Source organism: Pristiophorus japonicus, chromosome 18 (assembly GCF_044704955.1).
Source record: "Pristiophorus japonicus isolate sPriJap1 chromosome 18, sPriJap1.hap1, whole genome shotgun sequence".
NCBI lineage: Eukaryota > Metazoa > Chordata > Chondrichthyes > Pristiophoridae > Pristiophorus > Pristiophorus japonicus.
The window spans coordinates 104,792,979-104,817,750 of record NC_091994.1 but is presented as its reverse complement, the minus strand read 5'-3'; the positions used below and the strand labels follow the sequence as shown (position 1 = coordinate 104,817,750).

Below are 24,772 nucleotides of genomic sequence, written 5' to 3'. Positions count from 1 at the left end.
GTTGAGTAGTTCTATTAGCGACAATGATAGAGCATTAGCCTCTTGACCAAGGGCGATGCAGGTTTTGATTTTAGGCTTTGACTCCTATCTGAATTTGTTCATGCTTGTTGGAGACAATGAGACTTGCACGATGTGACATGAGATGTGAGTTATAGGGACTTGTGCCCGCTGGGGATTGGGTTGAGACTACCCATGCATATCTTTCACTGGATCCTTGCAGATGGTAGACAGAGGAAACTTTAATCCTCGAGGTCTGAGCTGGATTTGAGCTCGGGTCCCAAGGGTGCTAGTGGAGAAAGAAAGACTTGCATTTATATGCCATCTTTCAAAACCTCAGAACATCCCAAATTTAGTCACTGTTGTAATGTAGGAAATGTGGCAGCTAATTTGCGCACAACAAGCTCCCACAAACAGCAATGACATAACGACCAGATTAATCTGTTTTAGTGATGTTGGCAGCCCGTGTCCTAACTCGCACCGAGTCCCGCTCACTCATCACCCCCTGTGCTCGCTGCCCGTGTCCTAATTCGCACCAAGTCCCGCTCACCCATCACCCCTTGTGCTCGCTGCCCGTGTCCTAACTCGCACCAAGTCCCGCTCACCCATCACCCCCTGTGCTCGCTGCCCGTGTCCTAACTCGCACCAAGTCCCGCTCACCCATCACCCCCTGTGCTCGCTGCCCGTGTCCTAACTCGCACCAAGTCCCGCTCACCCATCACCCCCTGTGCTCGCTGACCCGTGTCCTAACTCGCACCAAGTCCCGCTCACCCATCACCCCCTGTGCTCGCTGACCTACATTGGCTCCCGGTTAACAACGCCTCGATGTCAAAATTCTCATTCTTGTTTACAAATCCCTCCATGGCCTCGCCCCTCCCTATCTCTGTAATCTCCTCCAGCCCCACAACCCCCCGAGATGTCTGCACTCCTCTAATTCTGCCCTCTTGAGCATCCCTGATTATAATCACTCAACCATTGGTGGCCGTGCCTTCAGATGCCTAGGCCCCAGGCTCTGGAACTCCCTCCCTAAACCTCTCCGCCTCTCTACCTCTCTTTCCTCCTTTAAGACGCTCCTTAAAACCTACCTCTTTGACCAAGCATCTGCCGTAATTTCTTTTTACGTGGCTTGGTGTCACATTTATTTGTTTTGTCTTGAAACACTCCTGTAGAGCACCTTGGGATGTTTTACTACGTTAAAGGTGCTATATAAATACAAGTTGTTAGCTGAGGGATAAATATTGGACAGAAATATTAGAGAAAACTCTCCTGGTTCTTCTTCAAAATAGTGGCCAGGGGATATTTTATGCCCACCTGAGTGGGAAGACAGGGTCTCGGTTTAGTGTCTCATCTGAAAGATGGCACCTCCAACAATTTAGCACCCTCTCAGTACTGAAGTGTCTGGTATTTAAGTCTCTGAGCCCACAACCTTCTGAATACTTTACTAGCCAGACGTCACTGAGTGTCAGTGTAATTTCTGTAGCATGAATATTTCCTTGTCTTTTTTTTTAAATACCAGATATTGTACACTCGAGTTTTAATACTGATGAAATGTAGTACTCCTTATAGGCCGCAACCATCCTGCAATCCATTTTCATAACGTGCTTTCATTCATAACATGCCGATTGGTTTCAGGCTCAATCTTTCCCCAATGTAAATGGTATTTTCTGTATTTCAACAATTCAGGAACTTCAGGTACACGGTGCTTTACAATGCCCTCGGTGATATGTTGTGACATAGAATCATAGAAATTTACAGCACAGAAGGAGCCATTCAGCCCATCGTGTCCACACCGACTGACAAAGAGCCACCCAGCCTAATCCCACTTTCCAGCTCTCGGTCCATAGCCCTGTAGATTACAGCACTTCAAGTTCGCATCCAAGTACTTTTTAAATGTGGTGAGGGTTTCTGCCTCTACCACCCTTTCAGGCCGTGAGTTCCAGACCCCCACCACCCTCTGGGTGAAAAAAGCTCTCCTCAACTTCCCTCTAATCCTTCTACCAATTACCTTAAATCTATGCCACCTGGTTGTTGACCCCTCTGCGAAGGGAAATAGGTCCTTCCTATTCACTCTATCTAGGCCCCTCATAACTGTACACACCTCAATCACGTCTCCCCTCAGCCTCCTCTGTCCCAAGGAAAACATCATTACAACAGTGACTACACGCCAAAAAAACCCAGTACTTCCTTGGCTGTAAAGTGCTTTGAGACGTCCGGTGGTTGTCCAAGGCACTATATAAATCGAAGTCTTGCTTGCTTTCTATCTTTCTATCTATCCAATCTTTCCTCGTAGCTAAAATTCTCCCAGTCCTAGACAATAAGTGGACATAGTGAACAGTCTGTACAGCCAACACCATGGTCTGCACTTCGGGGAGAGCAGAATTAGAGCCCAGCTGTGTTCGCTCTGTGGCAGATTGTGGAGACCTCCAGAAATTAAACGTGTGGCGTGGTCGGTCCTTTTAGCATCTTAAGTTACTGAATGTAGGTTTTCAGGGCTCTTCCCGTTTTTGAAAATTGACACCCTTGGAGCACTCTGCTTTGTTCTGTGCTGGGGGTCACGTGCTGTAAGTGGATATGTAGGTGTTTTCAGTCCTCAGCCAAAGCTGCTATCATTACTGGCTGTTAATGTACCAGTGAATCATGTTCGGCAAGGAATCGGTTTTAAAGCAAAATTCAAGGATGGATGCTCAACCTTTTTAACTCCATGGTCTCTTGTAGGTTTAGTCTGGTTTGTTCTGAAACAAAATTACTCGTAAGGCACAAATTGTGCCTATGATTGGTGCTGCTGTTAACTCTACACTTCCCTTCAGAGTGATGGAGTGATCAATTTGCAAACTCCCAGTCGCTTCTTTGTGTGGCAAATCCATCTGCCAGACAAAACAGTTCAGTGAGTTGCCAACCAATTGATCTCGGGGCACCTCAAGTCCCACTCCAGCGACTTGAGCACAATGATCCAGGCTGACACTCCCAGTGCAGTGCCGAGGGAGTGCCTCACTGTCGGAGGTGCCGTCTTTCGGATGAGACGTTAAACCAGGTGGATGTAAAAGATCCCATGGTACTATTTCGCAGAAGAGCAGGGGGAGTTCTCCCCGGTGTCCCGGCCAATATTTAAACCTCAGTTAACATCACCAAAACAGATGATCTGCTCATGATCACATTGCTGTGTGTGGGAGCTTGCTGTGCGCAAATTGGCTGCCGCGTTTCCCACATTACAACAGTGACTGCACTTCAAAAAGTACTTCATTGGCTGTAACGCGCTTTGAGATGTCCGGTCGTCGTGAAAGGCGCTATATAAATGCAAGTCTTTCTTTCGGGTTTTCTTTTTAAGGTGACAAGAGACAAAAATGCACAGGTGGATTTTCTCCCAAAAAAGCACCCTCAAGCATTCCAACAAGGGATTTGATCCTCGATCAAAAATGAGATGCTGCAAGATTCTGCATAAATGGATGATGGTCATTAATCTCGCATTTAAAGCGCAGAGATTGTTCCTAAAATAGGAGCCATTGTACTAAATTTGGCTGGTTTACACTGCAGGGACCAGGGAACGTGCACCTGTACAGTTACTGTAAAGGCCCTGTGTGACGTGCCTACTCTGGCTGTGGGCCTTCCCCAGTGCTGGAGGGAGATGTGGACCAGCCTTTAGCCTTACAGTTGGACGCCCCATTAACATTACACCGTGGATATCAAGTCATGCCAAGAACTTTACCATTCTGGCTGCAGAGTGCCAGAGCAGTGTGAAAACCCACGCCCCACCCCTCCCCCCTCCCTCCCCAAGGGTAAGACTTGAGCCCAGCAGGTCCAAGTAAAACAGTCCCATTTATGATGATTTGTGGTGGTTGGCAGAGTGTTTTTAAGAGGCACGAAATAAAAGCCCCTCACGATAGGGACAGGCACAGCCTCGAGGATGCAACTCTATTGCATTGATGTCCCGTGGAGGCACGACTCCAATAAAATAAAGACTTGCATTTATATAGCGCCTTTCATGTCCACTGGGCATCTCAAAGAGCTTTACAGCCAATGAAGTACTTTTGGAGTGTAGTCACTGTTGTAATGTGGGAAACGTGGCTGCCAACTTGCGCACAGCAAGCTCCCACAAACAGCAATGTGATAATGACCACATTTTTCTTATGTTGATTAAGGATAAATATTGGCACATAGACACCAGGGATCACTCTCCTGCTCTTCTTCGAAATAGTGCCGTGGGATCTTTTACGCCAACCTGAGAGAGCAGGTGTTGAATGGTTTAACGTCTCATCCGAAAGACGGCACCTCCGACAGTGCAGTGCTCCCTCAGCACCGCGCTGGAGTGTCAGCCTAGATTTATGTGCTCAAGTCCCTGGAGTGGGAGTGTGAACCCACGACCTTCTGACTCCGAGGCGAGGGTGCTGCCCACTGAGCCACAGCTGACACTTAGCACAATGGAAGGGACTTGTGTGACAATAACAGTCCGATGGGGCGGTGGACATATTTAACCGCAAATGCATTTTGCAAACATTCTGCAGGAGCTTACCGCCATTTTTGTCCCCTCCGGGGCACAATGGACGTGATTTTTGCAGCACGACAGCTGCAGAAAAAATGCAGGGAACAACACCAGCCCTTATACATGGCCTTCTTCGGCCTTACAAAGGCCTTTGACACCGTCTATGGAGCGTTCTCCTCCGTTTCGGATGCCCCCAAAAGTTCGTCACCATCCTTCGCCTGCTCCACGACGACATGTAGGCCGTGATCCTTACCAACGGATCCATCACAGACCCAATCCACGTCCGGACCGGGGTCCATTTATATGGATCACATGGCTCCAGTTGGGGTAGAGTGTCGAATGTTTCAGTGTGAGGGGTGTCGCAGTTGTGTGGGGCGGACTGGTTGGTCTGGGTGCTCTTTACCTTTCCGCCATTGTTCATTGTTCATCGGTTTATATGTAACCTTCAGGGCTGCTGACCGAGGGCCGTGCGGCTCTTTGTCGGCCGGCGCGGACACGACGGGCCGGAATGGCCTCCTTCTGCGCTGTAAGTTTCTGCGTTTCTACATCTGATATTTCAGAAAGTACCGATAAGCAATTGCGTCATTTGAACGGAATTAATGTTTGCAAGTTACCACGCCTTGATGACAGAAACTCCACAACTGTAACGCTTGAAAATAAGAATGGAGTCGGGGTGTGTGCCAGATTTTCGGGATTTTTTTATTTTTGCTCGGTGTGTGAACTGTACGTTGACTGGTCGGGCACAAGCACAATTGCTTTTGTGTTACTCGAAGCATTCGTAGTTGCTGGGCGAGCCCGGGGAATTCTCGACCTACCATCCCATTTTTTTTAAAAGAATTTATCTATTGTGCCTGCCTGCCACTTTATTCAGTCCTTGATTTGGACCAGGGGAAGATTATTGATACAAATGCAAAATACCACGGATGCTGGAAACCTGAAATAAAAACAGGAAATGCTGGGAATCTCGGCAGGGAAGACAGTATCAGCGGAGAGAGAAACAGAGTTGACATTTCGGGTCGGGACGAAACGTTAACTCTGTTTCTCTTCCGCTGATGCTGTCTGACCCGCTGAGATTCCCAGCATTTTCTGTTTTTAAGACCAGATTATCAATCTGCTTTGGGGAAAGTGCAAAGGGGTGTGTACACAAGGGCAGAGAGCTCTGTTAAAACTCTGAAAGCATGAGCTTACACAGCTGTTGTTTCAGCCTCACCCTTCCTCTCTCAGCCTCACGAGCAATAGGTTTTTATTTAAATTCTCTCTCTCGCTCCCCTTTTCTCCTCCCCCTTTCCCAGGATGAGAAGTTTGCAAAGGGGGGATTCGTGAGGGGGGATTCGTTCTCATTTGGTTCGGTTTTTGATGTTGGTGTGGCTTTGTAGGATTTTTTTTTTGCAGACAAACACACACACCAGGCGAGCTGGGAGAGAAAGCATGGTGTGTTTGCAGTGAGTGTCTGTGGCAATCCTCACTGGTCGATTTTTCTCTTTTTTTTCCATCGCCGTCTCCCCTCCCTCTTGCTGCTGGCTCTCCCATAGGAGGGCGAGGAGAGAAATTCCCCCAAAAGCTCTCTTTGTTACGGCTGGCTCTGCCTGCAGCACCGGAGGGGAGACACACACAAACACACACACCAAAATCTTCTGTGACTGTGAAGTGCTGAGATCTTTTGTCGCGACGATGGTCTGAATGCTGCGGCTCTGCTTTGGAGGGGGGGGGAGAAGGAGGTCTTCCTTTCGAGGGCTTGTGCTGTGATGAGAAGATTGTGAAGAGAGAGAATTTGAAACAGTGACTCCCGCAGACAGCAAAGAGAGGGAGAGAGAGGACGCTTTCTGCCCCGCTTGCATCCGAAGACACACACCCACACTCTCTCTCTCTCTCACACACACACACACACACACACACTTTGCACTGGTGAAACTTAAATGCTTCGGGAAGTCTTTCGGGACCGGTGGCGAAATGACAATTGCAGCCAGGCAGCGAGAGGCGTGAGTGAGACAGTTCATCAGAAACAACCGGGGACAATGATAGCAAGCATTTCAACTTGCCCACGCCCTGATCGTCAGGCATGCTGACTCCTGGAAACATTTAACAGAGCGGCAGGAGCTGAAGATCTTGGCTCTTTTTAAAAAATATATTATAAATAATAAAACTCAGCAGAGGGAAAGAGACCTGAAACCAGCTGGGTTGTTGCTACAAAGCCAAAGGTGTTTGCTGCACAGTTTACAGGAGCGACAAATTGTCTGGACAGTGCCCGCTGCTTCAAAAAGATTGCACGGTTTGGCTACCTTTCAGATAAGTATTCATGGTTTCATTGGTGGCGGGGGGGCAAGGGGTCATTGGATGCAGGGCGATAAATCTGTGCCACTGAGGACAGGCGGATTTCGGAGCAGTTAGCTTTGGTACTGTGAACAATGCCTCTTAAGAATTTAACTTGAGATCAATTGCCTTGGGACGCAGAAGTGATCACAAATAGAGGTGGAAATGCACTTCTGTTTCATAGCAAACCCGGCACAAAGGGGCGGCTGAAAGAAGCCCATTCTTTGCGAATAGATTTGCTGGCCAAATGACCCTAGGAAGAAGCTATTGTGGCCAATGTCCCTTGTGTGTGTGGTGCCTTTTATCATTTTTAACGGGGTAGTGGCACTCTGGATAAACTGCCTGTCTGCTGCCTTGCAGTCCTTTCACGTGTCGTGCGAATTTATTCAAGGACTGTCATGCTGTATGTGAGCAACAGAACCGGCCTCTGCACAACATGCACCACTTGAAGACTTGGAATTATTCTTATTTTTTAACCGCCGGCTTACCCACCCAAAGGGAAGTGAATTTACAGTGATCGACGGATCGAGATGACATGGCTCACTTTCTGAGGGAGTATGCAAACTGAAGAGACGCGGAAGATGTTTGACCAGCTCTGGCCAGTTTGCCACAGTCTTAATGTCCGCAAGCACGAAGAAGGTTGGCTGGAAGCACTGATTTGAAAAGTTGTGCTACTCGCCCAGCGGCCCAAGGGGGCCTCGCGATCGCCTTTTGCCTCGGGGTTGCGAGGAGAACTGTGGTGTGTGTGTGGTGTGTGTGTGTGGTATGACCGGTGGCCTCTATCCCACGCCCCGCACACACCGGGGCAGGATGTACCAACACAAGGTCTCTCTGGTCGTGCGGTACTTCATGATCCCGTGCAACATCTGCCTGATTCTGTTGGCCACATCGACCCTGGGCTTCGCTGTCCTACTCTTCCTCAACAATTGTACGTTGGCTGCTTCCCGTCTCCCAAAGAGTGTTCACAGCCGAATGCAGAATTTAGCTACGAGCCTGGTTTTAAATCATGTTGAATTGTTAATGTTACAACTTACTTTTCACAACTGAACTGCGTCAATTATTCAGGGTTTAAAAACATTTTTTTTTCTGTAGTTGGGCAGTTAAACGCTTGCTATTTTGAAGAAGGTGATGAACAATGTTCCCGCTATGTGTGCGGCCGCGCTGTAATCTGCAAAGTCCCGCGCAGGCCGTTCCCCAGCTTTTGCATTGTAAATAACACGCGTGCGCAGACATTTAAAGGGACCGCGCACGAAAAGGAACAGGCCGCGCAGATCAAAGCGCCGCTTACAGGGAGCACGGGTGGCCTGCCCAGGTTTATTTCAAGCCTAAATAGCACTATTTTGAAGACGAGCAGGGGAGTTATCCCCGGTGTCCCGGCCAATATTTATCCCTCAATCAGCATCACTAAAACAGATTATCTGGTCATTATCACATTGCTGTTGGTGGGAGCTTGCTGTGCGCAAATTGGCTGCCGTGTTTCCAACATTACAATAGGGGCTATATACTGTACTTCAAAAAAAAAAAGTACTTAATTGGCTGTAAAGCGCTTTGGGACGTCCGGTGGTTGTGAATGGCGCTATAGAAATGCAAGTCTTTCTTTGAACCTGCACTCGCAATTTAATCACTTGGTGACTTCCTGATTTCAACCTGTGGCTCTGGCAGCACCATCAGGCAGACAATGTTGACGGTGAAGTGGTTGGAAATAAGTTTCCATTCTGTCATGAGATGGTACGTGACTTGGGCCATTGGGGATAGTGAAAAATTCATTGAAGGAGGAGGGACAAACAAAGGTCCTAGCCACAAGACGTACCGTAACTTGCAGCATAAAGATCGCAGCTTGTAAGTGTTCAGTTGCTCCCTCTGAATCCATTCCAAATGGGAACTTTTGGAAACTACTTCAAAGCAGTTCGGTAGTTTTCTGATGTAGATGTGTCACTACAGTCTTCAAAGGACTAATTGGCATTTCATAAGAGCCTGAGGACACTTTATATGCAAATGTTATTCTTTTGAAGACCAGATTATTAAAAGGTTTTAATTAACATCTTTACAAGCGTATGGGGAGATTTGAGACAATTCCATAATAAATAAAAAAAAAAAAGACTTTGATGATGAGTAAGTATTTCCCGTTTGAAAATATATTGTCCTGGTGGTCGAGTTGTTAGATGCTACACAAGTATACAGTTAGCCTCAGCACCCTTGTCCCCGGGGGGGGTGGGGTGTGGAAAGTTCCGAGTATGCGGGTGTTGGGCGGTGAACAGGATCGGTTAGGATGCTCTCCGCGGTAGAAAGGCTGCCTGCCGTTCGCTCTATTGCTCGTGCTTTTCCCTGAAGTGGAGCTGCGTCACCAAAAGGTCAAGATTGGAGCGTGGGCAGGTACAGCAGGAGGGGCGGCGAGGTCGGGGCGAAGGAGCGGCGAGAGAATGCAGAGGGACGTGATCGGGGCCCGGGAGAGGCGTGAGTCTGGGGCCCAGAAGAGGCGGGGGCCCAGGGGCAGCACGGGCCAGCCCACACTGTGCGATAGGTGCGCGCACTAGGTCCGTGCAGCAGAGCTTGGTCTCCAGTCGTCTTGGTTAATCCTTGTCACTGGACCAAGCTCTGTCGAGCCCGTGTGGTGGCTGGTGTGCAACGGCCACCCCACGTTGAAAAATTCCACGCACAGGCATCTCCCACCCTTCAACATGTAGTTGGAATGTTAGGTCCTTTATTGAAACACCTGTGAACTCATCCCTTTTTGGTGTGGAAGCAAGTCATCCTCGATACGAGGGACCGCCTGAGAAGAACATGACTCTCTTGCTTGGAGAATCCCCGTTTGGGAATGTGCACTGCCCAGTGCCTGTGGAGCCCCAGCAAGTGACAGCTCCGTCGGGACAAGGGGGTAGGAAGCCGGGAGGAGAAAAAAAACTTGCAGTATGAAAGTAAAAAAAAAGAAAAGAAAGACTTGCATTTATATAACGCCTTTCACAAACCACCGGACGTCCCAAAGTGCTATACAACCGATGAAGTACTTTTGGAATGTAATCACTGTTGTAATGTGGAAACGCGGCAGCAAGTTGACACAGCAAGCTCCCACAGACAGCAATGTGATAATGACCCTGATAAATTGTTTTTGTGGTGTTAGTTGAGGGATAAATATTGGCCCCAGGACACCGGGGATAACTCCCCTGCTCTTCTTCGAAATAGTGCCATGGCATCTTTTAGCTCCACCTGAGAGAGCAGACGGGGCCTCGGTTTAATGTCTCATCCGAAAGACAGCACCTCCGACAGTGCAGCACTGGGAGTGTCAGCCTAGATTTTTTGAATTCAAGTCTCTTCTGGAGTGGGATTTGAACCCACAACCTTCTGACTCAGAGGTGAGGGTGCTACCCACTGAGCCACAACGATTTAACTACAGATTAATTAGCCCAGTTTTAGTGCAGTGTGGTGATGAACATATCCAGCCTGCGGCCTATGGTATTGGTTGACTTGAACACTCATGATTGCTTCACAGCATAGTTCAAAATCAAAAGGCAGTACAATTGCGTCGGTGAATCTCAGCACGTTGTAATACGCTTTCCTGCCTATGGGTGGTCACATGTGGAGGGGATTCATCGTTTAAACTTGGGGGTCTCTCGCTGTTCACAGTGCCTGGGATGAAACCAGTTTGGCCCTGGTGCTGTTGGAGGGACGAGTCTATGGTGCACAGCGCTGGGTCGAGTGCACCCCTCCCCAACCATTGTCCGCCCCCCCCCCCGTGTTCCCCTCCTGTCAAACAATGGGGTCGCGTTTTGATGACACTCTTTATCTGGCAGGCAGGACCACACGGAGCGACGCTAACAAATGCAGCAGCGGCATATAAAAGGCTCTTTAGAGAGAAAATGTATTCAGAACAAATCAGACAGTCCCTCCCCTTCTGCACAAGAATAGATTAGGGTGGGGTAGAATTTTAAAAGGGAAGTTTTGCCATCAATACCCATTTAAAACATCCAACGGTGAAGAGTTGTGCTTTTGTTTTGCATTCAACCATTTTAAGCTTCTGATGACCTTATTAACGAACTGGCTGGGAAGAGTTATTGGGACCAGAATGGTGAGGGAACTGAGCAGGTGACCACAACTTGCATTTATATCAAAAGGGAGAGAAAGACTTGGCATTTATACAACGCCTTTCATCGAAAGTGCAATCCAGGAAACGCGGCAGCTAATTTGTGCACAGCAAGCTCCCACAAACAGCAATGTGATAATAGCCACAGAATCTGTTTTCCTGATGTTAATTGAGGGATAAGTATCGGCCAGAACACGAAAAATAACTCCTGCTCTTCTTCAATATAATACCTTGAGATCTTTTATGTACACCTGAGAGTTTAATATCTGATCTGAAAGACGGCACCTCCGACAGTGCAGCACTCCCTCAGCACTGCACTGGAGTGTTAGCCTAGATTTTTATGCTCAAGTCCCTGGAGTGGGACTTAAACCCACGACCTTCTGACTCAGAGGCGAGGGTGCTGCCCACTGAGCCACGGCTAACATTTTATATCACTATGGTTTAAAACTCCTCAAGGCTGGGGTCGAAAATTAAAATCAATTAAGAATGGATATTGAGCCATGGTGGGAGTTAGAAAAATGACCAAAGGTTTGGTTGAGAATTTTTTTTTAAATGGAGAGGAAAGTGGAAAGCCCACAGGGATTTAGGGAGGGAGCTCCAGAGAATTGGCCCTGACGACAATGCTACTGGTGGTGGCGAAGAGAGGAGGATTCACAAAAGACCAGAGTCAGAGGACTGAAGGGTACGAGAGATGATGCAGAGATAGGTGGGGGGGGGGGGGCAAGGATATGAGGGGATTTGAAGATGAGGACAAAGGGTTTTAAATTCCACCGAATGATAGGACTCTCACTCCTGAGCCAGAAGGTTGTGGGTTCAAACTCCATTCCAGAGACCCGAGTACAAAATCTAGTCTGTAGTTCAAATGCAGTACTGAGGGAGTCCTGCACTGTCAGAGGTGCCGTCTTTTGGATGAGACGTTAAACCGGTGGATGTAAAAGATCCCATGCCACTATTTTGAAGAAGAGCAGCGGAGTTCTCCCTGGTGTCCTGGCCAATATTTGCCCCTCGACCAACATCACTAATTATCAGGTCATTTATCTCATTGCTGTTTGTAGAATCTTGCTTGTGCGCAAATTGGCAGCTATGTTTCCGACATTCTTTGCCTCGTGCCAGCTTCATCTGTTATCCACTGTTCAAACGAGCATGTTTTTCAAAATAATTATCAGGGTATGGGATGTTAATTGCAGTTTTGCCAACTGTATCACATTTAAGAGGCGTGCTGCTGATGTGATTTCCCAAATCCAGGCCATCGATAAATTTTCTAGACTGGTGCATGCGGAGATCGCATTTGCTGTGACATAACTGAGACCGGCTGAATAGCTGTTCATCTATGCGATGTGCGTGCACCCAGTGAGACCCATATGGCATGGTAACTATTGCCGCGGGCACTCCCAGCTGGGCAGTGCCACAAGGAGAGCTCCCTCCTTCTGCTAGGCCTCAACTGCAGCCTCAAGTTGCATGAAGTGGAGTCGCGAGATGATTCACTTTACACGAATGGAGTCCGGGCCAGTTCCTTGTAGCTTTTCAGGGAAGGCCACGGATATTCCCCAACATGTTTTTTTTTCCGGATCTTTGTGCTAGCTGTTCAATCTCTTTGTATTCATGCTGAAATAATGGAGAGACATAGCTGTGATTTATGTCTCAAATATATGTTCACACTGTACAATAATTGGTTAGTACCAGGCTGTGATGAAATGGATATAAAACGATATCTTTAGTGCAATTATTGCTATGATTAAATGCAAAGTGTAGAAAATCACACGGTGCATTTTTGACATAAAATCTATTATATCCGAGATCTGGGTGCCTGGGATAAGTGCTACAGAGTAATGATATTCCATTAGGAAGGCACTGGGTCATTAAATACAATATAAGGTTTTTTTTTTCATAACCTTTAAACCTTCCTTACATCAGCGGACACTTATGTTGGTCATTTTAACCCATTCATCTCCATTTTGGCTGAACGTCAAAGTTTTGTTCAATTATTCTTGCATTTGATGCTCCATTTTTAATTAATTTTCCGATTTCCCACCACACGCATGCTGGTGGGCTGCTAGTGTTAGCTGGTATTTATTAAGCAGATTCATGTTGGCATGTTTATAGCCGTTGGGACGCATTCACTCCATCTCTAAATATAGGTTAATGACGCTTCCAGACTTGTCAATAATAAAATAGAAAGGCTTGCATTTCTATAGCGCCTTTCAGAACCTCCGGACGTCCCAAAGCACTTTACAGCCAATGAAGCACTTTTTGAAGTGTAGTCACTGTTGTAATGTGGGAAACGCGGCAGCCATTTGTGCACAGCAAGCTCCCACAAACAGCAATGTGATAATGACCAGATCATCTGTTTTGGTGATGTTGGTTAAGGGATAAATATTGTCCCCAGGACACCGGGGATAACTCCCCTGCTCTTTTTCAAATAGTGCCATGGGATCTATTACATCCGCCTGAGAGAGCAGACAGGGCCTCGGTTTAACGTCTCATCCGAAAGACGGCACCTCCGACAGTGCAGCGCTCCCTCAGCACGGCACTGAGATGTCGACCTAGGTTTTTTTTTGTGCTCAAGTCTCTGGAGTGGGACTGAAACCCACAACCTTCTGACTCAGAGACGCGTGCTGCCCACTGAGCAAAATGACAAGATTAAAGCCATTCACTTGCGGTATTTGAGGTAGCTTAATGGTTGTACTTCAGGCTGTCAAGTCCCCGTAGCGAAGTGAAGTGACTTTTACACTTTGCTTTGTAAATTGTGGCAGTTTCTCTGCATTGACCTTTCCCGCCTTGTGCTATTTTTCACTGTGAGGTAATGCAGACCCAATTTTAAGAGTGTAAATACTAGGGACCGGCCTCCTGCATGCACTTTAGTGGAACGGGAGGCCTACCATCTGATAAGAGATGCCTAGACCCACAGTTATAAGGGTCGACCAATGCTTCAATCCTGCCAGTTATCTTTGAGGGAGATCTTAACCAGCTGCACTCCACTAGTGGAGGGGCACCATTTTAATTTATTATTTCATGGGATGTGGGCGTTGTAATTATTGCCTGTCCCTAATTGCCCCTCGAGAAGATGGTGGTGAGCCGCCTTCTTGAACCGCTGCAGTCCGTGTGGTGAAGGAGCTCCCACAGTGCTGTTAGGGAGGGAGTTCCAGGATTTTGACCCAGCGACGATGAAGGAACGGCCGATATATTTCCAAGCCAGGATGGTGTGTGACTGGGAGGGGAACGTGGAGGTGGTGGTGTTCCCATGCGCCTGCTGCCCTTGTCCTTCTAGGGGGTAGAGGTTGCGGGTTTGGGAAGATGCTGCCGAAGAAGCCTTGGCGAGTTGCTGCAGTGCATCTTGTAGAGGGTGCACACTGCAGCCACGGTGCGCCGGTGGTGGAGGGAGTGAATGTTTAAGGTGATGGATGGGGTGCCAATCAAGCGGGCTGCTTTGTCCTGGATGGTGTCGAGCTTCTCGCGCTTCCTGCAAAAGGAAAGAAAGAACTTGCATTTACATAGTGTCTTTCACGGCCTCGGAACATCCCAAAACACTTTTCAGCCGATTAAGTTCTTTTGAAGTGTGATCACTGTAGCTGTGGAGGCTCACCAAACTGCATTTGGGTTGAGACCCCTTGCTCTGAATAGGCTATCAATCTTCTGTCTGCAGGAAGAGCAACTCTGATCGAATTAAGAGATAATATTGGAAATTATGAAAATGTCCCTGAGATCATCCTGTTCAGCCAAGATAGGTGGCATGAAGCAACCCTGAACTGGACTGAGCTCAATGGGACATCAAGGGTAAAACGGTTCGGGAACTAATTCCCATCGAAGCATCGAAAGTAAATATGCTTCTGAATAATTCCCATCGTTTCCAGCTTGCTTTTTATTATTGGTAATTGTTTCATATGTTAATGAGTTACCATGGTGAGGTGAATTTTCTTTCAGGACTCATTCGCTTCAGCTTTTCAATGTGCTTGATTCAAATGCTTTTTATTTACATTTCTGATATAGATGAAGAATGACTATTTATTAAACTGTGTTCAGGGTCTTGGCCTTTGCCAGTGAGCGAGAAAATGAGCTGGAGATGCCTTGTCTGATTTTCTTTGCTGTTTTTCTCCCTCTCCTTTGCTTTTTCCCTCGCTCCCCATCTCTTTTCTCTCACTCATCAGAATAAGAGGCCACCCATTTAAAACGGAGATGAGGAGGAATTTCTTCTCTCAGAGGGTCGTGAATCTTTGGCATTCTCTGCCCCAGGGAGCTGTGGAGGCTGGGTCATTGAATATATTTAAAGCGGAGATGGAGAGATTTTTGAACGACACGGGTGTCGAGGGTTATGGGGAGCGGGCAGGGAAGTGGAGTTGAGCCCATGATCTTATTGAATGGCGGAGCAGGCTCGAGGGGCCAAATGGCCGACTCCTGCTCCTATTTCTTATGATCTTCCCCTCTTCCTTCTTAAGACACCGACTCTTGCTGAGTACAGCTCCAATGTAGACAACAGTTCTTTAATACCTCGCTCATATGGCTATGTATGAGCTCAAAGAGTGAGTGATGGCAGGTTAATTGGCCATGTGGGGGTGGCTGGGGAGCACTTCCACATTTGATCCTTTCCCATCTAATATACCTTTTAGAAAGGACTCAGAAACACTGACTGATTTTTCCCCGTCCTCAGCCCAGGGTTATCGAGACCAATTGTAGCCAGTGTTAGCTGAGGCTCAGTGGGTAGCACTCTCGCTGTAATGTATTTACATGGGTTCTTTGCTTAAGAATTCATAGCAACACATTGCTATTAAGAACTAGTTGGTTTATTAACACTGGTTGAACAAACACACTACACATTACCAGTTCATCCACACTCGCCTTTGAGTCAGAAGGTCATTGGGCTCAAGTCCCACTCCAGAGACTTGAGTACAAAAAAATCGAGGCTGATACTCCAGTGCCGTACTGAGGGAGTGCTGCACTGTTGGAGGTGCCGTCTTTAGGATCAGTTGTTAAACAGAGTCTGCCCTCTCAGGTGGATGTAAAAGATCCCGATAGCGCTATTTCGAAGAAGAGCAGGGGCGTTATATAGGTTGAGCGTCTGAAATCCGGAAAGCTCGGGACCGAGGCCATTCTGGATTCCGGGTATTTCCGGATTTTGGAACATCTTAACCTGGGCTGAGACAGGTGGGGTCGGGTAGCCAAGGTAAGGGGGAGAGGGGGAAGGGGGGGGGGAGGAGCCGGGGTCGGGGCGAGGTCGGGCCGCTGAGGGTCGGGGTGAAGTCGCGACGAAGTCGGGCCCCCGAGGGCCGGAGCGAGGTAGGGTCAGGGTGAGGTCAAGCCAACGAGGGCCGGGGCAAGGTCAGGCCGCCGAGGGCCCCCGGCGAGGTCAGGCTGCCAAGGCGGGGGTGGGGGGAGTCTGGATTTCGGAACATTTTCTGGTTTTCAGGCGACCCTGCCACTGATTGGGCCGGTGTCTGGATTCCGGAACATTCCGAATTTTGGAACTCCGGATTTTGGACGCTCAACCTGTACACGGTGTCCTGGCCAATATTTACCCCTCAATCAACATCACAAAAGCAGATGACCTGGTCATTATCACATTGCTGTTTGTTGGAGTCTTTCTTTCACTGGTGTTCCAGCTGGATCAGCAGTTTAGCACAGAGCAAGGTTTGAACCTAGAGCTGTTCTTATCTCTTGTGGCTTCCGCACCACTAGTTGGGGACATTTACCCACTGAATCAATGGTACTCAGAATATGGCCTGAGGGCCACTTGTGGCCTATCTCTGTTTCACCTGTGTCCCTTGCAGACATGGCTCCCCATGCGCTTCCGACCTCCGTTTAAGGATTTATATAACATTTCTACAGCATCTATTCACGACTTCAGGACATTCCAAAAGCATTTTATAGCCAGCAAAAAGTACTTTTTGTAGTGTAGCCACTGTTGCAATAGGAAACGCAGCAGCCAATTTGCGCTCAGCAAGCTGCCACAAACAGCGATGAGATAATTGACCAGTTAATTCATTTTAGTGATGTTGGTTAAGGGATAAATATTGGCCCAGGACACCAGGGATAACTCCGCTGCTCTTCTTTGAAATAGCGCCATGCGATCTTTTACATCCATCCGAGAGGGCAGATGGGGCTTTAGTTTAACGTCTCATTCGAAAGACGGCACCTCCGACAGTGCAGCACTCCCTCAGCATTGCACTGGGAGCGTCAGCCGAGATTTTGTGCTCAAATCCCTGGAGTGGGACTTGAACCCACAACCTTCAGCCCCAGAGGTGAGATTGCCACCCACTGAGCCACAGCTGACCCACACAATTGTCCTCCGTGCCTTGGGAGGATGAAAAAGAATGAGCTTGTGGTTCCTTCCCCCGATTGTTATGCAGTAAAGTGTGTGATTGTCCACCAAGACAAGGCCGAGTGAGCTAGGTTGCTGTTCTATTAAATTTCCTGCTATCACTCGCTGTCGAGGCTCTCGCATGAAGAATAGCTGCTTGGGTGAGATTGCGGACAACTATTAGTGGTGAGAGTCACCAGTACGGATATCCAACCGAAGGCGTTTCCTAATCTTGATGCACACTCCTCAGAATGGTTGTCGGTAGCTAGATTTAAAAAAAATAACCATCAATCGTGTAGAAGGAAAATGCAACTGTATGACAGGACTGGTTTGACAATACCCATTACATGTATAAATGTTCTTCCACCATTGTCTGTCTGATATTGTTTGTTGTAAAGAAGAACTGGAGAAATGCCCTGAATGAAAGAAGAATCTATAAATACGCTCCAAATGAAATAAATCATTGGCCTACTTGGGGCTGGGTGCCGAGATGTCCGGACTTGAATCCTCTCCGGTGTACGGCTCCCATGTTGTGGCTGCTGGTTCTTGGTTATGTTGAATGGATTGTAATCGGTTCGTGTTCTTTCTTCTCCTTTTCCAGATAAGCCTGTGATGAACTTCACTCCGGCCCCTCCGACGTCACAGGATGGTAAGTGAGCCTTTCTCAGAATCTCAGAGCAACAACTTTGCGCATCACAGGTCGGAGAACCTTTAAACCCGTGTTTTTGTTTGGGTGCAGAGTGTTTGAACTTTGCTTGCCTGGGTTTGTGGTATAATCATGCCAAAATGGAACTGGTTCACAGAATGCGATCCTCAAAGCATTGTTAAAAGTCCTGGAACAAGCTGCAGTAAACACAGTTAATCTGACTTATTCAGTCTCTGTACCATGCTGGCCCTGATACAACATTCCCGACCACCATCCCTGCCCCCTCTGGGGCACCAACAGAGGTGGCAACATCGGGATAATCTAGCTCTTGGAATTCGCTACCCCCAAAGGGCTGTGGATGTTGAATCGTTGAGTATGCTCAAGGCTGAGATCGATAGATGTTTTAGTCTCGGGGAATCAAGGGATATGGAGATCGGGCGGGAAAGTGGAGTTGAGGTCGATGATCAGCCATGATCTCCTTGAATGGCGGAGCAGGTTCGAGGGGGCCGTATGGCTGACTCCTGCTCCTAATTCTTTTGTCTTCTGTGCTTGTGTTAGCTTTTTTTTGGTATTGCTGTTTTTCTTGAAGCCAGTTGTTAACTTTCCTTCCTGCCAACTCTGGCCAGATTGGGTCACCCAACCCAACACAACACAGACCAAGTATTAAACCCGGGACCTCCCCGGTCTCTCTCGCAGTGATTGCAGTGTTATCACTGGTTTCCACATCCGAGGGCCAGGCAGGGACACGTCAGCCAAGGTTCCGACTTTTAAATGTTTCCTGGAATGCCTCATCATCCAGGCTTACGCGTTAGCAGTGGTCATTTGGTTGAGGCACAAGAGGGATTAGGGGTTCCAACCCTCCAGCAATTGAACATTAATCTCCAGGACATTGCTGCAAGCAACACCCGGGAGAAAAATCACACGTCAATAAAATTAATTGTATTTTTCTTTGAACACTTTCATTTATTAGTTGCAAAAAAATTTGGGAATTTGGAAAAAGAAAAGGCTGTTTCACGAATAGTGAAAATTAATCCAATTGGGTGACAAAGAGTCTGTTCCTTTTCAATTGCGTACGGTAGCACAGTGGTTATGCTCCTAGACTAATGATCCAGAGACTTGAGTTCAAATCCCACCACGGCAGCTGGGGAATTTAAATTCAGTTAATTAAATAAATCTGGAATAGAAAGCTTGGTAATGGTGACCTTGAAACTACCGAATTGTCGTAAAAACCCATCTGGTTCACTAATGTCCTTTAGGGAAGGAAATCTGCCGCCCTTACCCAACCTGGCCAATATGTGACTCCGGACCCACAGCAATGTGGTTGACCCTTAACTGCCCTCTGAAATGGCCCAGTGAGCCACTCAGTTGTACAAGGCGGCTCACCACCACCTTCTCGAGGGCAATAATTGCTGGCAGTGCACCTGGAGGATGGACCAAAAGCAGGAGTGCGAGGGTGGGGTGGTTTGTGGTGGGAGATCAATGTGGTGAAACTGCCAGGAAAAAGCCCCCCCCTCAGAGTTGGCAACCCTTAGAGAGGGGGAGAGGGGCCAGACAGAGTCGCTGCCCTGCAAGAAGTGGGTAACATGGTGGCAAAGTGCTATTTCCCATCCAGTGGCACTGTTCAATTAGTGTCAGTACCGCAGCATTAAGAGCAATTTCAGGCTGAAGACATGCATCAGCTAGAATCTGGTTCAAGACAGCCTGTACTCTTCTCATCTCGAACAAGTAACAGCTGTTGAAGGGAAATGGACCTTTCATCTGCACTGATTGGCCCCAGAGCTAGAGGGGGTTGTTCTAGGCCACAACATTATTTTTAACTACTCCTGGGAACTGAGGCAGTAAAGATTCGTGTATTTGAGAAAGAATATATAATTGCATCGTGTATGGCTCAAAATATGTATTGGTTTCTCAACGTAAATAATATATACGCAGCCAGTGGAAATCGTTGCATAGTCAAGGCTTGTATTCCCTCGAGTGTAGAAAATTAAGGGGAGATCTAATTGAGGTGTTTAACATGATTAACGGATTTGACAGGGTAGATTAGAGAGAAATGATTTCCTCTGGTGGGTGAGTCCAGAACAAGGGGTATAACCTTAAAATTAGAGCCAGGCCGTTCAGGGGTGATATTTGTTCACACAAAGTGTCAGTGGGAATCTGGAACTCTCTCCCCCAAAATGCTGTTGAGGCCGGGAATCAATTGAAAATGTTAAAACTGAAATGGATAGATTTTTGATAGGTAAGGGTATTAAGGGTTATTCAACCAAGGTGGGTAGATGGGGTTAAGATACAGATCAGCCCTGATCCAGTTGTATGCCGGAATAGGTTCGAGGGGCTGAGTGGCCTCCTCCTGCTGCTATATTTCCTATGTTTCCTAAAGTTGCCACCAATTCCACTTTTTGATAATTAGTGCAGTACTGGGCCTTATGGCAATTTAACTTTACACACTGGCAAACAGGAGACTGTGGACACTGTGACACTTGGCAAATTGGACTGATGCTGATCTCCGAGCCCCTTGAAACAGCAAAGCGTGGATTAGGAAGGCCTAGAGAGAGAGGCTGTGTTCGAAATCTCTGGCAGACTTTGTGTAGAGGATGTTAAAAGATGGCTTCCATCCATTATGGGCAGAAGTTCATTGTGCCTGCGATTATTCGATATTCCTGTTGGCTGCCTGTCGAGCAAATGTCGGCCCCTACGTACTATTAACAAGTTGCACCTGCATTTTCAATCATTTGTTTTCTTCCTTATCATCATATGCAGTCCCTCGAATCGAGGATGACTTGCTTCCACGTCAAAAAGTTCTTAGGTGTTTCAATGAAGGACCTAAAATTCCAGTTCCGAACTAAATCTTGAAGGGTGGAAGATGCCTGTGCATGGATTTTTTTAACGTGGGGTGGCCGTTGCACACCAGCCACCACACGGGCTTGACAGAGCTAGGTCTTGGCCCAGTGGCAAGGATTAACCGAGCCGACTGGAGACCAGCTCTTGCTGCACGGGCCTAGTGCGCGCACACATATCGCAGTGTGGGCTGGGCCCGTGCTGCCCCTGGGCCCTCGCCTCTTCTGGGCCCCTGAACGATAAGGGGGTGAAGGGTTATGGTGAGCAGGCAGGGAAGTGGAGCTGTGCCCAAGGTCAGATCAGTGATGATCTTATAAAATGGCAGAGCAGGCTCGAGTGGCCAATGGCCTACTCCTGCTCCTATTTCTTATGTTTTTTTTTTAAAGGGTGTATTATGGATGCAAACGCAATCAGCATTATTTTTGTCTGACCATTTTCCCGTTGATTAATTGGTCAAATATCTAGAATATTAAACTCCAGCAAAGTTATAGGGGGAATCAATATTAGCAGAAATCGTCCTAAAATTAGATGGTAGGCAGGGCAAGTGAATTGGATGTTGTGCAACATCCTGTGAGATCACGCTCACTGCATGCGATGATGTTTGCTGCCCGAGTCCAACAGTATCGCATAAAATGTGGGGAGCAAAAATGATGGTATTCCGTCGATAAATCATTTGCCTTACCCATTGAAAAACATATCAACAGCAGCACCAACAACTTGCACTTATATAGTGCCTTTAACATAGTAAAGGTGCTTCACAGGAGCGTTATCAAACTAAAGTTGATATTGAGTCACTTACGGATATTAGGACAGGTGGCTAAAGGTTTGGTCAATAAGGTAGGTTTTAAGCAGCGTCTTAAAGGGGGTGGGGGGAGAGAATTTCAGAGCTTAGAAAAAAAGACTTGCATTTATATAGTGCCTTTCATGACCACCAGGTGCCTCAAAGCGCTTTACAGCCAATGAAGTACTTTTGGAGTGTAGTTACTGTTGCAATGTAGGAAACACGACAGCCAATTTGTGCACAGCAAGCTCCCATAAACAGCAACATGATAATGACCAGATCATCCGTTTTTTTTTTGTTATGTTGATTGAGGGATAGATAATGGCCCTAGGACACCGGGGATAACTCAAACAGGACCTTAGTTTTTAACGTTTCATCCGAAAGATGGCACCTCCGACAGTGCAGCACTCCCTCAGCACTGCACTGGATCGTCAGCCTAGATTTTCTTTTGTGCTCAAGTCCCTGGAGTGGGACTATGAACCCACAACTTTCTGACTTAGAGGCGAGGGTGCTACCCACTGAGCCACGGCTGACACAGGTCAGTGTCTAGGTTCTAGGCTAGCCTGACAGCGCTGTGGTGGGTCAGTTTTAGTATGTGCCGGTATAATATTGACATTAAACATATTTTTTTTGACACACTTGAAGTGCCTCCGACCATCAAGGGAAATGCATGTCAAACATCAAGGTTTTTGTTTAATTGACCGAGAAATCTGGTTTATTGAAAGGTGCCAACCTCCATTCTGTTCTGGGCGTTGCCCTTTGTGTGAGTGACAGGAGTGAGTGGGCATGGAGTATGGGACCTGTGTGCAAATGCCAGCTCAGAGAGTCACAGCCGCTGATGTGAGAGCAAATGTGGGACGACAGAGTCCAATCTCGAATGTCCATTGGAGCCCCTAGTTTCGAACTCCCGCTTTGAACAATCTTGAGTGCTGAGTGCTGTGACTTTAAACGCCGGGAAGTTGTGACACTGTTCCACTGGCATATTATTAGGCAGATTAAAATGTTGTTTTACCGCTGAAAGCAATTATTAGCAATATTGGCGCCTGGCCAGCTCAGTTTCCCTGCGCAGATCTGCCCTGGTTTCTTTTATTTCAGCAACTTGACAGAAATGTGCCTCTTTTTATTTTTTGTTCGCTGTGCAACTTGTAATTATTGTGGGATTAAGATAAGTCAGCCCGCCATTATAAATAAATCACAGCTGCAACATTACTTGAGTATTGTTTCTGTCATGTTGCTGTGCAGCACTAAATTTAATAATGAATGTAGATAATGCAGCCTTTCGTTAATTGGATCCAAGGAATCTTTGCTGTCCCTGGAGGCTTTTGTTCAGTGGATCACCGTAGCAGAGCTGGAGGGCGCCGAGTCTGGCAGTGAGCTCAACTTATTTTCTCCAGTTCAAAATTGGGGCTAATCTGCTCTGAGGCTTTACAAACGCACTAAGAAAATCAAGGGCCAACGAGGATACTAAGTAAATAGAATCTATTTTTGAAGTTGAGGTGGATTTGTGTTTTGCTTTTCAACATAAAGGAGACTCCTGCAAATGAGAGAGAGAGAGAGAAGAAAAAGTCCTTCTCCGGTGTGGATTTTCTGTTTTGATGTGGAAGATTTCACAAATTCAATACAGGCTTCGTTTCACTTAAGCCTCCTGAAGGAGTGTTATGTTTTGTGTTCTAATGGAAGGAAACGCGGCAGACAACTTGCACACAGCAAAGTCTCACAAACAGCTAACGTGCCAAACCCTCCTCAATCGCTCTGTCACATTATATTTATTCCTGACAAAAGCCTCCAGCGTATTGTTAAAATTCTTATTCCCCCTCCCCAAGGTCCTTTTTGTCCGGTTACACATTTCACCACGCGCATAAACCACCGCCCCCCCCCCCCCATTACATCAGGTATTTTTGTGTTTAGAGAGCGACAGTAAGATGTTGCGAGTGCATACTAAGTAATGCTAAAGCCCTTTATTCAATGGGGTTTTCTGCACTCACTGTTTTGTGCAATTTCTCATCAACAGTTGCGAATTCTTTTGTCAAAATGCCACAAACCCAATCGATGCCAATCTTGTCTGAGCCCCACTTTCAGGAGTGCCTGGCGGGACGCAGGTCTGCACCAGACACCTCCCCACACACTGGTTTCAGTCATGCCACTGTGAGCCGCAGCCAAGTGATCAAGCGTCTCCCCATAGGGAAAGTAAAAAATACCATCCAACCAGCTATCTCTCTTAATCGGCTCCGCTCACCGTGCAGATGCTGGTATAGCCCTGCCTCCTAACAGCAGACACAAGAGATTAGTGTGCAAAATTAAAGCACATGGTATTGGGGATAATGTACTGACGTGGATAGAGAACTAGTTGGCAGACAGGACGCAAAGAGTGAGAATAAACGGGTCCTTTTCAGAATGGCAGGCAGTGACTAGTGAGGTACCGCAAGGTTCAGTGCTGGGACCCCAGCTATTTACAATATACATTAATGATTTAGACCAAGGAATTGAATGTAATATCTCCAAGTTCGCAGATGACACTAAGCTGGGTGGCAGTGTGAGCTGTGAGGAGGATGCTGAAAGGCTGCAGGGTGACTTGGACAGGTTAGGTGAGTGGGCAAATACATTGCAGATGCAGTATAATGTAGATAAATGTGAGGTTATCCACTTTGGTGGCAAAAACAAGAAGGCAGATTATTATCTGAATGGTGACAGATTGGTAAAGGGGGAGGTGCATCGAGACCTGAGTGTCATGGTACATCAGTCATTGAAAGTTGGCATACAGGTACAGCAGGCGGTGATGAAGGCAAATGGCATGTTGGACTTCATAGCAAGAGAATTTGAGTATAGGAGCAGGGAGGTCTTACTACAGTTGTACAGGGCCTTGGTGAGGCCACACCTTGAGTATTGTGTACAGTTTTGGTCTCCTAATCTGAGGAAGGACATTCTTGCTATTGAGGGAGTGCAGCGAAGGTTCACCAGGCTGATTCCCAGGATGACAGGACTGACATATGAAGAAAGACTGGATCAACTAGACTTATATTCAATGGAATTTAGAAGAATGAGAGGGGATCTCATAGAAACATATAAAATTCTGACGGGATTGGACAGGTTAGATGCAGGAAGAATGTTCCTGATGTTGGGGAAGTCCAGAACCAGGGGTCACAGTCTAAGGATAAGGGGCAAGCCATTTAGGACCGAGATGAGGAGAAACTTCTTCACTCAGAGAGTTGTGAGCATGTGGAATTCTCTACGATAAAGTTGTTGAGCCCAGTTCGTTAGATATATTCAAAAGGGAGTTAGATATGGCCCTTACGGCTAAAGGGATCAAGGAGTATGGAGAAAAAGCAGGAATGGAGTACTGAAGTGCATGATCAGCC

At 47.2% G+C, this 24,772-nt stretch overlaps 1 protein-coding gene across 3 annotated transcripts in view; it reads left to right on the top strand.

The window, feature by feature from the left end:
* The window catches only part of agrn (agrin), a 552,899-nt gene that overhangs the window by 292,007 nt on the left and 236,120 nt on the right, over positions 1-24,772 (top strand). For 2 of the 3 annotated variants that reach the window (XM_070860482.1, XM_070860480.1), the window contains exon 3: positions 17,756-17,803. In XM_070860482.1, the coding sequence (XP_070716583.1) occupies positions 17,756-17,803 (48 nt within the window). Of the gene's footprint in view, positions 1-6,805; positions 7,713-17,755; positions 17,804-24,772 lie in introns of those variants that run through there. The other variant, XM_070860483.1, reaches the window with a different exon arrangement.